This window comes from Hyalella azteca, unplaced genomic scaffold, assembly GCF_000764305.2.
Source record: "Hyalella azteca isolate HAZT.00-mixed unplaced genomic scaffold, Hazt_2.0.2 contig11585, whole genome shotgun sequence".
NCBI lineage: Eukaryota > Metazoa > Arthropoda > Malacostraca > Amphipoda > Hyalellidae > Hyalella > Hyalella azteca.
Window position 1 is genome coordinate 237,791 of NW_025941577.1, and position 14,153 is coordinate 251,943.

The following is a 14,153-nucleotide window of genomic DNA, read 5'->3' on the forward strand; positions in this document are numbered from 1 at the left end:
CCACGGATTAGCATTTCAATAAGAAAGGCCAACCAATAATGTATCTACGGACAAAATTGAACAAATTTGAGTGGCCAAAATGCTAGATTTACATGAATGCAATGATATAAGAAATAAGGGTCGAGTGAAGCATGTAGCACTATGCAATATAGTGCTGCATTGTGCAGCAGCATGCAACATAGTGCTGCATTGTGCAGCAGCATGCAACATAGTGCTGCATTGTGCAGCAGCATGCAACATAGTGCTGCATTGTGCAGCAGTAGCAGGACTCGAGCTAGGAGGCCGTAGGATGCTTCAGCAGCATCTGGTTCAGCTGCTCGTCGACCACCATATCCTGCAATATAATTCATTCTTTCATTCATTTGTTAGCGTGCTTTCAATTGCTTACAAAACAATAACATTTCAATTGCTGACAAAAATATTGATTATATTTATAACTACGGTCTCGTCAACAATATATCATTTAAACTTCATATTTTAGCAGTTGCAGGTCCTTCGCCATTACTATACTACAATTTATTAATATTTCCTTACATATTAAATCAAAATTTGAAACAACATTTGAAACATTTTCAATTAAACTACATTATTTTCACCTAAATAATTTGAAACTGGTAAAGTAAAAAGTAATTTATGCGTCGGCAAAATGTTTGAAACAATTGTCTACTTTTGATAGCGCTAATTGAACAGTCAAATAAATTTGTTATTTCGTTTAAAATAATTTTTCTCATAGAAAAAAAAAACAGGGCAACATAACAACAGCATCAACCAAATACTAACACGTCGTTGTTACACAGCAATTAATAAAATGTTAAATAACACAGAAGCTAGACAAGAGTTTATGCATTTCCTACGTCGTATTGTTATAAAATTGAATACCTGACACTGACATCAGCAATAGCAATGGACAAGCAAATAAGGAATACAAATCATTGAGCCTGAGATTAGTCAACGTTACATAGCTAATTAAGTGACGAGTGTCTCTGATTCTTATATTATATAAACATATATTCTTATACTTATTTCAAGCAGGTTTCATTGAAGACCAGAGAATTTGTTTTATTCGCAATTTTCTTAATAGTTTTTTCAATATATCGAACAATATTTTTAGTTTGAACTGGCAAATAGAAAATCAGGTTACCGATGGACATTTTTATTTCGTTAACGACGTTTTGAATGTTTCTATCATTCATTATCAAGTTAAAAGGCGCATTGAGTGATGAAATTAGCGTCGACATAAGTACAAAATTGGTCCACCAGACTGAAGGTGGCACGTGAGACGTCGGCTTAATGTCGTAGTTGTGAGCCCGATGTAGTCCATATTGGGAAGAAGTCTACAACCTTCTCTATTGCAAGAAAATTTATAGACTACATTGGTCTCTTGGAAAACTCCCGTTTTTTTTCAGGGGTTATTATTCATGAACAATAACCCCTGCAATAGAACAAATTCTCTGGTCTTCAATGAAACCTGCTTGAAAGAAGAAATTCGGCCAACCTATACTAATCTTATACTTATATATACATATATTCTTATAATTGCATATACACACTCTTATACTTATATATACAAGCAACCCATAGCCCAGAGCCTGAAATCAGCTAAAAGCAGACTTAGCCAATGGAAATTAACTCTCTTTATAATTAATTAACGCTAGTCACTGCGGGAGTAAGCAGCACAATTTAGAGCCTGACATGGACTGTATACCTAATATAAATCACATAAAAACAAAATTCATAATTATTGCACGCATCATCCTGTAATAATAATTAAAATAAAAGAGAGCCTGACATCAGCAGTAGCAGTGGGCCTGGACTGTATCCCTAATATAAATCCCATAAAAACAATATTCATAATTATTGCACGCATTATCCTGTAATAATAAGTAAAATACAAGAGAGCCTGACATCAGCAGTAGCAGTAGGCAGTTGCAGGGCTCGCTGTAGCCAGTCAGCCACGCTGTCCAGGCGCTGCAGCTTCACCAAGCATTTAGCGATGAAGAGGCGGTTCTCCTTCCAGCCTGACGCGTGCAGCTCCTCTGCTGACTGCGGGGCATGGAAAACTATGTGGAATTGTGTTTATTACATCATATACCTTCTATTATGAAGTATTATGAAGTGTTGATGTTGAAATGTATTGATGACATCATGGTCAACATTTATGATACATTAAAATAATGAAATGAATATTTATCAACAGATTTGGCGACGGGTTAGTCATGATGAAGTGTGTTGATATGCGTTGACGACGTCATGCTCGTCGTAGCTCATACAGTAAGAATAATCAAATTATTATTTAAATTTCTTCATCATAAGAAAAACACTATACAAGGAAAACGCAATAATAATTTGTAGGCAATTTGCTTCTGGCACAGATCATGAAATGAAACAGACCATGAAATGAAACAGACCATGAAATGAAAAAACAGACCATGACATGAAACAGACCATGAAATGAAACAGACCATGACATGAAACAGACCATGAAATGAAACAGACCATGAAATGCTGCAGGGCTTCAGCATAGCTGCTCTCAGGCACGGAGCCGAACAGCGCAGACGCTGCCCTCCGCTCCAGCCACGTCAGACCTGAGATCTGAAACAGGAAGGGCTCTTCAAAATAAAATAATTCATCATAGTGTTTTTATTGGTAATTAAAAGACAAATTATATTGTTGTCAGTAAATAGGCTTTGAGGCACATTGGTTACTGCATGAAAAACTATTTGGAACTGGAACGTTTTCTTGAAAAAAGTTTAAGTTCTTGTTAATTGAATGTTTATTATTGATGGAATTGAATGTTTATCGTTGATGAAAGAACAACTTTGTCCGATACTTAGAACTTGTAACTATTGCCAAGCAAGTTTTTCCTAGCTATTGGCAACTGTAGAAAGAGACGATTTGAAGCGAGATCATTTCTTCCAAAAAATGAAACTTGAGATGCTCACTTATAATTAAATGATTACTTAAGCCTAAATATACCAACTATTGGTAATTGTGCATACAAACGATCATCAACCTGAACGTCTCTTACGAAAAATCCAATTTCCATGAACTACTGTTGTGAAAATCAAACTTAGTTGCCTTTATTTGACTATCAGATTATCTATGCCACTGCCCAGGATAGATGTTAGAGCCATCATGGATATTAGAGAAGATGCAAGCTCTAGACACGAACCATGAATCCCTCTGCAGCTATTCACCTCGCATCAAAATTCAGCAGTGAATTTTTGCAGTGGATTCTGCTGCTCCGCACTAAGAAATGCAATAGTTAATGCCACTCAACTCATAACAAAACGCAGCAATGAATGCTATTAACTTTTTGATAAAATTTTGCAGTAAACATCACTCACTTCATAACAAAACCTGCCGAGGAGGTGATGCAACGTAGCATCATTAGGACTGAAGGCTAAGGCTGCATCAATGTGTTTCTTAAAGACTTTGCCGCTCTCGATGCGCTCCCTGGTGCTCAGGAACTCGCCCCGGGCGCCGGACGTGATGGCATACCACTTGTGAGTGTCTGCGCTGTTGTCGTTGATGGAAAGACTCTTCTCAGCGTAAACGTAAGCTGCAAGTACGTAGGTAAAAAAATTACTCTATTACGTCTGGATGAAAAAAATAATCTTAAACATTAATGAAATTACAATTGTAAATTTTCAGAATTTCAGGAATTAGAACTTTTGTCTTTGCTTTCGTCACTTTTGCTTTTCATGCCATACACAGTTGCAGATAGGTTAAAATTTACTTTTCTTCTTTTAATCACGATTAATAAAATTTTAAACTCGCTATTAACGAAACATTTGCTGCAAGGAGACTCAACAATTATCCAGCTTCTCTAGAACATGAAACATACATTTTAATATCAATAATGAATGAATTATTTCAAGCCGGTAGGAGAAATGAAGTTGAAAACATAAGAAAAATGACACACAAGAAAGCAAATGAATTAGCACGACTTGTTAAAAAAATCTTTTAAATACAAATATGTCAATATGCAAAAGAAGGTAATCTCAGTTAATCTTATCTAAACAATTGCATTCACCTTTGTAAGTTATTCTATTGGAATGTAATTTGTTCGGTTCAAAAGCTTCAAGATAAATAATTTAGAAACCACATAAAAATTTCATGTAATAAAAAAATTATCCTAAGCGCAGGAAATGCGTCTTTATAAATGTTTTATTAAAAAATTTATCAATGTGCTATCCTAGGCTACAGGACATACGCCTTCAAAAATGCTGTTTTTCTCTACGTCAATATAGCCCTTATTCTCGAGGGTGGCCATGTACGTTTGTTTTTGAAATTTATTTACTAATTGTATTGAGGTCATACATATTTATTAACTATCCTTAACACATGCCTTCAAAAATGTTGTATTTCTCCATCTCAAGATAGCCCTTCTTCTCAAGGATGGCCATACAAGCTTTTGAAATTTATTTACTAATTACGTATGATGCGCGCAAACATATTTACCGGTATTAATTATTTATATTTATAATTATATAATATTAACACTTGCCTTCAAAAATGTAGTGTTTCTTCATGTCAAGGTTGCCCTTTTTCTCCTCCAGAGTAGCCATGTTGCGATGGCTCTTGGCCAGTCTCCAGAGGACCTCAGCGTTGAGGGGGAAGCTGTGGCGCGCCTCCAGCAGACTAGCGTGGGCGGCCAGGATCTCGGCCTCCTCCCCGCTACAGAACTGAGCGTCCACGCGACGTAGCAGCTCTGTTAGTTCTGTCGCCGTGCCGCCACTCCATCTGTAACGAGTTCTGGGTGAAAATATGGTAGCGAGTTCTAGATGAAAATATGGTAGCAAGTTCTATGTAGATAAAAATACAATTAAAATACGGTAACGAGTTATATATGAAAATATGTTATTTCAATTGAAAGTAGAAGAAAATACAGGGTTCTGACTGGTATAATAATTAAAATTAGGTATATCACAATAATTTGATTGAAAGAGTGGGGCATGACAGCAGCTCCGTGAGTTCTATGGCTGTCGGCACTCCATTTGGAAGAGTACAGGATGAAAATACGGTGTTTGGACAGATAGAAAACAGTAATTTAATATATAGAGTGAGGGAAGGTAGAAGCCATAAAAACATAATTTATCAAGAATGAAAAGAGTAGCAGCTCTGTTAGTTCTGTGGCAGGATTATCTTTGATCAGACTGATGGAACTCAATGATTATAAATTGAAGAGTGAAAGAGGGTAGTAGTACCATCAGTTGTGTAGCGGTGACGCCGTTGCACCTGTTCCAAATACAAGATGAATACATGGCGTTCAGAGATCTCAGTTATTTTAAGTTTTTGTAAAACTGAGACAAAGTATAGAATATGAAGTCAAATTACTTCTGGACTAAAATAATCAACAACATGGCAGGAGTCACTGCCCTAGCATCAGTTCTCAGGCCGCAGCTAACGCCAAAAGATTTGAAATTAAATGGATGAATGAGTATGAGAATTTTTATTGATGAAAAACGATAAACAATCTTATGAGAATTCACTAACAAACCAAAACCACTACTATCATCATCCCCATAGTTAGCATCCAAATCAACCGCATGATATACAAATATTTGAGAGGCTTGCAAGGGGTAAGTACGGTCCATGAGGTTAAGAAGAAACGTATCAAAATTTCATGAATATAAAAATGTAATTTACTCATTACATGCAGGTCCATTATCATTTATTCAAGATCATGTATTATAAAAGAAAATCTCTCAAAAATTCTAACTTAAAACTGCTAACTCAGAATTTTGACTTGTGAAGGTATAAAACTTGTTGGCTGATAGGTACGTACTTAATAGTTAGATTTGGACTTCGATGTTACAAAGGCAGTCACTACTTTAGGAGTAAAATTAAAACATCTCACTCAGAATTTTGGCTCGTGAAGGTGGTCTCCTCACTATCAGAGGGCACAAAGTCGAAGAACTCGTCATCCTCAGTGGTGTCACCTTCATCAGGACTAAAATAATCTGTGTCATAAGCGGAGCTGTCGCCATTATGCAAGCTGCCTTCTACTGCAGTTATGTACGAGCCTGCTGTTGAGCCCGTCTCTGCTGCAGATGCACAGTAGCTGCACATAGCAAGGAATACTTGACAACATTTCTAACACAAATTGTTGATAGGAAAGAAATATGTATTCAACAAAATGTCTAGATTGACAATCAGAAACATATTTTTAATCTTGCGCCTCAGCCATTGGGAAATTAACACGGAAATTAACCACTGGTTTCTTCTTGCTTTTTCAAGAAGCGAATCATATTTTAAACTTTGTTAAGAGAAGAAACCTGCATGCAACTAACAGCTTTATTTCTTTTCGATAAAAAAGGAGGCAATTACCATGACCCATGGAAAAATAATACTAAAAAAGGAGGTACTGGTATATATAAAATATAAGAAGGTATAGTACCTATGTATACAGCATAGAAACAAAAAAAAAATAATTTGAAGATGAGGTGTAGTTTGAATGCTGACATTTGAAATGAATTATGGTGTAGAGATAGCATGTTACACATGTATCCACTCTTATAAATGAATGGAATTTTGAGTGCCAATGACAATGCAACTGAGATTAATACTAGGTACACATTGCAATAGGTAAAAAATGCAAAATAAACAACTTAAAGCAAAATTTTGTTACATACAGCCAACACAAGCAATTATAAGTGAATAAATAGCAAACACACCTAGCTCGTGCTACAGAGTTGTTAAAAGAGACATTCTTTTTATTCTTGCTTCTACGGGAACTTGTGGTGCTGTTGTTGCTGCTGAAGTGGTTTTCTTTGCGTAGTGTGCTGCTAGTAGGGACAGCACCGTACAGCTTGCCCAGTTCTGAGCAAGTGGCAATAGTAGTTAATTTTAATAAATGTTGAAAAGAAAACAATCTAGGATAGCACCAAATAGTAGCTTCCTCAGATCACAATGAGTGGTAACAGTGAATTCAATAACAAATGTGGACAAGAAAAAATCAAAGGCAGCACAACAAATCTATGCCCGTTTTGAGCGAGTGTAAACATTGAAGTTAAAAGTAAATTTCTATTAGGAAATATTTATAACAATTTCAAAATGTCACGAGGTTATAACAGCAATTTTCACTATATTTGGACAAGGAAGAGATTAAATACTACTAGTATTAAAACCTTTGATTTATATCTGCATATTAAAGGATGAAAAAATGTGGTAACACAGCACAATATTTATTGAAACAGTTGAGTGTACATGTACATAGGTTTCAAAACAATATGCATCTGCAATAACAAAACACATCCACATCTCAAGCAATTAATCACAGTAGATTGAAATCATTAGCTCAACTTGAAAAATTCTGAAAAACACCGAGAAAGATATATAGGTAGGTACTGTTAAATTAAAGTCATGATTTAATAAACTAAAGCCAATATGAGATAGGTACATACTTTAGCATCAAACATTACATATAGGAGTCCAGCTTTTCCAGCTTTAAATACTTGCAATTTTTTTATATCATACCACTTTCAATGAGTGCAAGGTTTTGTTTCATCTCCACAATGTTATCGTGAAGTTCAGATATTTCTTGGGTGACACGAGAGCTGTGAAGAATACGAGTGCTGAGGTAGGCAAGACCTGCTCCAACTGCAACACCAATGCCTACAGCAGCAGCCCCAACTGCTACCTGTAAGAGAACAACACAATGAAAACAAATATCATAGTAAAAAAATAATAAGCTCAAGGTAAAGACTACCATCAAATGGGGTAATAAGGGATGGGCAGGGTAATAAGGGACAGTCCTTCAACATTTTGTAGAAATGTTGTAGCAGCTAAACTAATAAAGCTATTGCAAAAATAAAAATACCTAGTGGCATAAAGTTCAACATTTTTACTATGTAGCATAAAGCAAGTTAAGAAATCATACATTTATTACCTCTAAAAAATCCCTGAAAAAAGTGTGAAAAGTGAGATTTTGGAAAAGTACCTCTGCTAAGCAGCTAAGATCTGTAGCAGAAAAAATATTTGTCATATTGAAATATTTTACTTACATAAAAGTTGCATTACATGAAAGTTGCATATACTGGTGTTGCCGTGTTGGCTTAAAAACGTGATTGACAGAATTTGTGTATCTTATTACAAAAAAAATGGCGGCCATTTCCGCATGATGGGGTTAGGGGTAATAAGGGACACCCCTACAGCTCCGGGGTAATAAGGGACACCCCTAAAATCACATTTACAGTGCAGCCTTTGTCAGTAAAGGCTCCAGTTAATGAAAAAAAATCAATTAACAACAAAGAATTTTGATTACATTTACCTTGCTCAGTGACAAAATTTCACTTAACATCTAATTTCTTCCAATAATTTTACAAAAATTACAAATTTTTGCCAATGATTTTTCATGAATTTGCCCAAAAACAATCATTCTAGGTACCTGCCCTTTTTTGGTAAATTCTGCTGCTCTGCAGTCTGCACAATATTTCTGATTGACCCTTGACAAATATTTTCTTTATTAATGAATAGAAATGGCGGTATTATTGCAGATTAACTACATCCAAAAAAAAAGGGTGTTTTTTTTTAATTATATGTTTTTTGGGGTGTAGATTACGAATCTGAAATCCATTTTTGGTGGTCGGCATCGGAAAACCGATTTTTTTCCGACCCAAAAATCGCGCTAAAAATGCCTAAAATCTGCGAAAGAGTGGGTAACGTAAGTTACGTAACCCCCATGTTAGTAAATAAAGGTGAGTGGGTAACGTAAGTTACGTAACCCCCATGTTAGTAAGTCGCGAAAAAAATCGGTTTTCCGATGCCGACCGCCAAAAATGAATTTCAGATTCGTAATCTACACCCCAAAAAACATATAATTAAAAAAAAAAAAACACCCTTTTTTTTGGATGTAGTTAATCTGCAATAATACCGAAATGGCATACTTTGGCCCCAAATTTTCAAGAATCTATTCTCATTTAGAGCTTTTATTGTCATATCATATAATATTATATCATAGTCAGCAATCTCAGCATCACAGTGATGTTGGTATTTGGTAAGTTCACTAAGTTGGTTGGTGCTGAATCTTGAAATTTAAATCATAAAATAAATAATGTCTTATTTACATAATTAGCTACATCATATTCAAGTATTCACTGTCTGAAACAAAAAATGTATCAAATAACTAGTTATCAGCATTGTAAAACAATTAAGAATTACTTACTGAGTTAGGAATTCTTGAAGACATGTTTTTTGTCTAATCAATTAATAAATTATGACAACAAAAGCTCTCAGCTTCTCACTTTGAGTCGATGTGCATTCTTTAATTCTAAGGGAAAATAAGTATGTTGGATATAGAACCGCAACCGTGTTGCTTATTCTTTTAATTTCATGAGTGATGACTGTAGCTCTCCTTTTGTTGAAAGTATAACGTAAAAACGGATCAACTTTTTGAACGCTTAATAAAAAAGTCCTTGGAAAATTTCACCCTGATCCCACAGTGCTGCGGAGTATACTCCATCCAGGGAAATGGATCCGCATATACATTACATTTAAATAGAAAGTTATTAGTAATGAGGAGGAACGATTAACATTATCCAAGTAACGGACCCAAAAGTTTCTATTTCTCTCAGAATATGAAATATTTTGTATATATATTTTCGAAACGAAAAGTTTCCATTATTTTATGAAAAGCAACCACATCCCTGAAAAATCAAAAGTGAATGAAAAGCAAAATCTTTTCTCTTCATTCACTGATTATTTCGGATCACTTGAAAAATTCAATGCTTAACACAGGCGCCCAGGCACCTGTGCTAAGCAATTTTGCATGGATACATAAGCAGCGAACTTTTTAGCTATTACAATATTTAGCGATTACGTGCACTCAGCAGGACCAACATCGGTATGGCTTGATTATTTGTATATACGGGTTCAGATCACTTGCTTTCTGTTCCTTGATAGACTCCAAGCAATAAACTTATATTAAAATAATGTTTATATTACATTCAGATACACAGCATTCACATTAACATTACAAATTAACATATATCAACATTAACATAACATGCCACAAAATATTCAGAGTATACCGTAATTTTTATGTATACCGTAATAAGTTGAAAGGAATCGAAAATTCTATTTATAAAGACTTGAGAAAATAACCGATAAGACGGTGTTGTAATTGTTTATGTATAAAAAGCTGCATAATTGTATGAACGATAAGCAAATCATACATTTTTATTCATATTTTATATGGACTGTAACAAAAAGAAACGGGAAATTCTTAGGGTACGATTCAATTTCCATGCGTCCGGTTTAAGTCTAAATGGTGGGGGTAAAATGCTAAGTGAGACAAATGAATATTTATTCAAATAACTGGTACAAAGGTACGTTGTAGGGCTTGAACCCATAGTTCTAGGTTCTCGTCTTTGATTGTACCACCCGCCAGCACACAGGTCCAGGCAGTGAAAGCACCAATAATATTAGTTTAGTTACCTTTATAGTTCTAGTAATAAATTATACGAATATGAATAAGTTGGTTATTGTAATAAATTTAGTAACATAATAAATTTAGCATCAGCATTGAATTCAGTTATATAGCTAATATTGTCAATATAGTTATTGTGTTTTAGTAATACATTTCAAGATATAGTCATCGTTATACGCGGTCGTAGTGAGGTTTATGCGGATGAAAGGTTCTTTTATTATTATTATGATTAGATTATGAAGCTTCCAAGCCTCAGTTATCGACGTCTGCGTGGGGACCTCATTGAAGTATACAAGTATACTCATGGTCTATACAAGGTCCCTGAAGGGTTACTAGAATTTGAAACAAGAACCAACACCAGGGGCAGACAGACGTCGGGTGACAGGACAACAGACGTCGGATGACCGGACGACAGACATCGGATGACAGGGCGACAGACGTCGGGTGACAGGACAAAAGACGTCGGATGACAGGACAACAGACGTCGGATGATAGGACGACAAACGTCGGATGACAGGACATCAGACGTCGGTTGACAGGACGACAGACGTCGGATGATAGGACGACAAACGTCGGGTAACAGGACAACAGACATCGGATGACAGGACGACAGACATCGGATGATAGGACAACAGACGTCGGATGATAGGATGACAAACGTCGGATGACAGGACAACAGACGTCGGATGACAGGACATCAGACGTCGGATGACAGGACAACAGACGTCGGATGACAGGACATCAGACGTCCGATGACACGACAACAGACGTCGGATGATAGGACGACAAACGTAAAAATTACTAGATTGCTTAAGTCGCAAGTTTACCAGGAATTTAAAAGCAAAGAAAGCAGCCAGAACATTAACCATTTCTTAAGAATGAAAACGTTTCGGAGTCCAGTTTTTTTAACCGATATGTCGATGATACTTTTTTACTTTTCTAGCATCCCTCTTATGTGGCCCTTTTCTTTGATTATCTAAACCTCCAACATCAATCAATAAAATTCACCATGGAGCTTGAAACCAACAATAGTTTATCTTTTCTTGATTGTAATGTTACAAAATCTAATGGCCGTTTCCAGACCTCTGTGTTCAGAAAGTCAACGTTTACCGGTTTAAGCACCAGCTTTTTTAGTTTTTGCTCATTTCGTTTTAAATTAAATGGGATTAAACCATTATTAAATCGTGGCTTCCGTATTTGTTCAACTCCCAATGCTATGCACACTGAATTTGAGTTTTTGCGCAGCATTTTTTCTTTAAATGGGTTTCCATCGCAACTGATTTATACTAAAATTAAGAAATTCATGTCAAGGCAATATAATTAAGTTGTTCCCGATTGTGACAGTAGGAACCTGATTTATTGTTCTTTTCCCTACTTCGGTAAAGCATCTGAGACTATGGCTAGGGAATTGAAAGATTTGATCAATAAATATCTTCCGAATGTAAATCTGCAGGTGCTATTGGTGAATAACTTCAAAATCGGTTCGTTCTTCACGTATAAAGATGCTCTCCCTCTTTTTATGCGTTCGTCCCTAGTATATAGATACAGTTGTGCGCAGTGCGCATCAGCGTACGTCGGCATGACGTCTCGCAATTTTTACACTAGGCTGGCGGAGCATAAGGGCAGAAGTTTTAGAACGGGAACATTACTTGCGCATCCTCCTCATTCAGCTGTGCGCGTCCATGCCGAGCAGTGCAATGTTCCGGTGTCTGATAGTGATTTCAGAGTTCTAGCTTACACGACCGGTGTTAATGACCTACGGATTTTAGAATCCATGTATATTTTTAAACAGAAACCTGGTTTGAATGCAGCCTTCAGCTCCTATCCCCTTGAAATAGATAGGCCTGTCTCCTTATGTGTATTTGTTTTTATTTTGTCAATTTATGTTTTTATCTTCGATGTGAATTTAGTTTTCTAATTGATTCTGATTTTCTTATAGGTTTTGAACTTTTGAACTGACGACAAACGTCTGATGACAGGACAACGGACGTCGGTTGACAGGACGACAGACGTGGAATGACAGAACGACAGACGTCGGATGGCAAGACGACAGACGTCGTAAGACAGTTGACAGACGTCGGATGCCCGGACGACAGACGTCGGATGACATGACGACAAGCGTCGGATGACAGGACGACAGACGTCTGATGACAGGACGACAGATGTCGGATGACAGGACGACAGACGTCGGATGACAGGACGACAACCGTCGGGTGACAGGACGACAGACGTCGAATGACAGGACGACGGGCGTCGGATGGCAAGACGACAGACGTCGTAAGACAGTTGACAGACGTCGAATGACAAGAAGACAGGACGACAGACGTCGGATGACAGGACGACAGACGTCGAATGACAGGACGACGGGCGTCGGATGGCAAGACGACAGACGTCGTAAGACAGTTGACAGACGTCGAATGACAAGACAACAGACGTCGTAAGACAGAATGACAGACGTCGGATGACAGGACGACGGACGTCGGATAGAAAGCCTACGGACGTCAAGCAAAGTATGATGCTGTCAAATTAGAGGCGCAAATATGAAGGGAAAAGCTTAAATTTGTATTGTTATAAAAATCTTGAACACACGTTAACAGCTCGGGTGGCTAAAAATTTATAAAGTCTATATGAATAGTCATGACCAGGCACATGATCAAATCGTATCGTGCTGCCTCCATCAAAGGTCTATTTATATGCATATTAATTCACCAAGGTTCAAATATCAAATGGAATTTGGGTAGGCTAAAGGAATATTCATGAATTCTGCGATGAGGAATACATCGTTTGAGGACACACGGAAAAGGATTGCGTCACCCAAAACTGCTTTAGTAATTGCTTTTATATTGCGATAAATACCCTAATGGCAAAGTTGTTCGTCAAGGCTTTGAATAATCAAAGTGGTCAATAGGCTGGTTTTAAGTAATAAAATTAGCTTGCCACTGTAGGCGTTATTATAACCCGATTTTTTCGCATTCTACACACACCTCTACTGTTCGAATCAAGATAAGCCAACTCGCCAGGAAATCTTAATTTCTGCTCAACAGCAATCATTGAATTTACCGCAGCAACGGAGTCATTTGGACCAGCTTTCTAATTTTTTTCAATCTATTTAACAACAATTCTGTAAACATTAACAAGCTCATTAACGTTTGAATAATTTTTCAGAGAAATTAAATGCTATGTTTATATAGAGCACATTGAACCGCATTGGCAAAAACATTAACAGCATTAAATCGTTATCAAATTTTATTTTATTTTTTTATTTTTCCTGTCTTATCTTAAATCTATTAATTATAAATGTTCAATTCTCCTTCTTTAGACATGGAGGACGCACAAATGTAATATTTGCCTGAAAAGATAAATCATTTCAAATTCTTAAAAAGAATATGTGATAGTGTTGGTCACGATTTATAATTATTTATTAATGGCTCGTTTCACATTTTAGTATTAATTACTAGTATAATTATTTATTGCATGTTTCAAATTGAAATTAAACTCTTGTTCTCGCGATGTCGCTTCAAATGTGTCGTATCTTTCCTTTAAAAAATCATTCATTTGAATGAATTCTAAGATTTTCTTAACAAATTTTCAGCTTACGAATTTTGATACATATCATAAAATCCTTAAAAAATTTCAAGACTCTTATACGCATTTAGTAATGGCATGCAAAACATTCATGAATTTTATCCTAATTCTCTTTTTTTAAGACACTGTAATTTAT

General features: G+C 36.2%; 1 protein-coding gene across 2 annotated transcripts; it reads right to left on the minus strand.

The window, feature by feature from the left end:
- Positions 1 to 184: 184 nt before the first annotated feature.
- On the minus strand, positions 185 to 9,455 carry LOC108675700 (regulator of microtubule dynamics protein 1). 2 transcript variants are annotated; one of them, XM_047882896.1, is made up of 9 exons: positions 9,170 to 9,455; positions 7,483 to 7,645; positions 6,681 to 6,825; positions 5,864 to 6,067; positions 4,511 to 4,746; positions 3,348 to 3,562; positions 2,497 to 2,592; positions 1,906 to 2,043; positions 185 to 334 (listed from the first exon to the last, which is right to left on the minus strand). In XM_047882896.1, the coding sequence occupies exons 1-9, from the start codon at positions 9,191 to 9,193 to the stop codon at positions 275 to 277; spliced, it is 1,281 nt and encodes a 426-aa protein (XP_047738852.1). In that variant the 5' UTR covers positions 9,194 to 9,455; the 3' UTR covers positions 185 to 274. The 2 variants fall into 2 exon arrangements, with proteins under 2 accessions (XP_047738852.1, XP_018019218.1); XM_018163729.2 differs by having other exon boundaries at positions 4,511 to 4,758.
- Positions 9,456 to 14,153: the final 4,698 nt, after the last annotated feature.

Coding starts and splice junctions, on each gene's coding strand:
- LOC108675700 (XM_018163729.2), bottom strand. CDS start 9,193: ATGTCTTCAAGAATTCCTAACTCA. Junction 6,826..7,482: donor CCTTGCACTCATTGAAAGTG/GTATGATATAAA, acceptor CCACTTGCTCAG/AACTGGGCAAGCTGTACGGT. Junction 4,759..5,863: donor TTCACGAGCCAAAATTCTGA/GTGAGATGTTTT, acceptor ATTTTCACCCAG/AACTCGTTACAGATGGAGTG.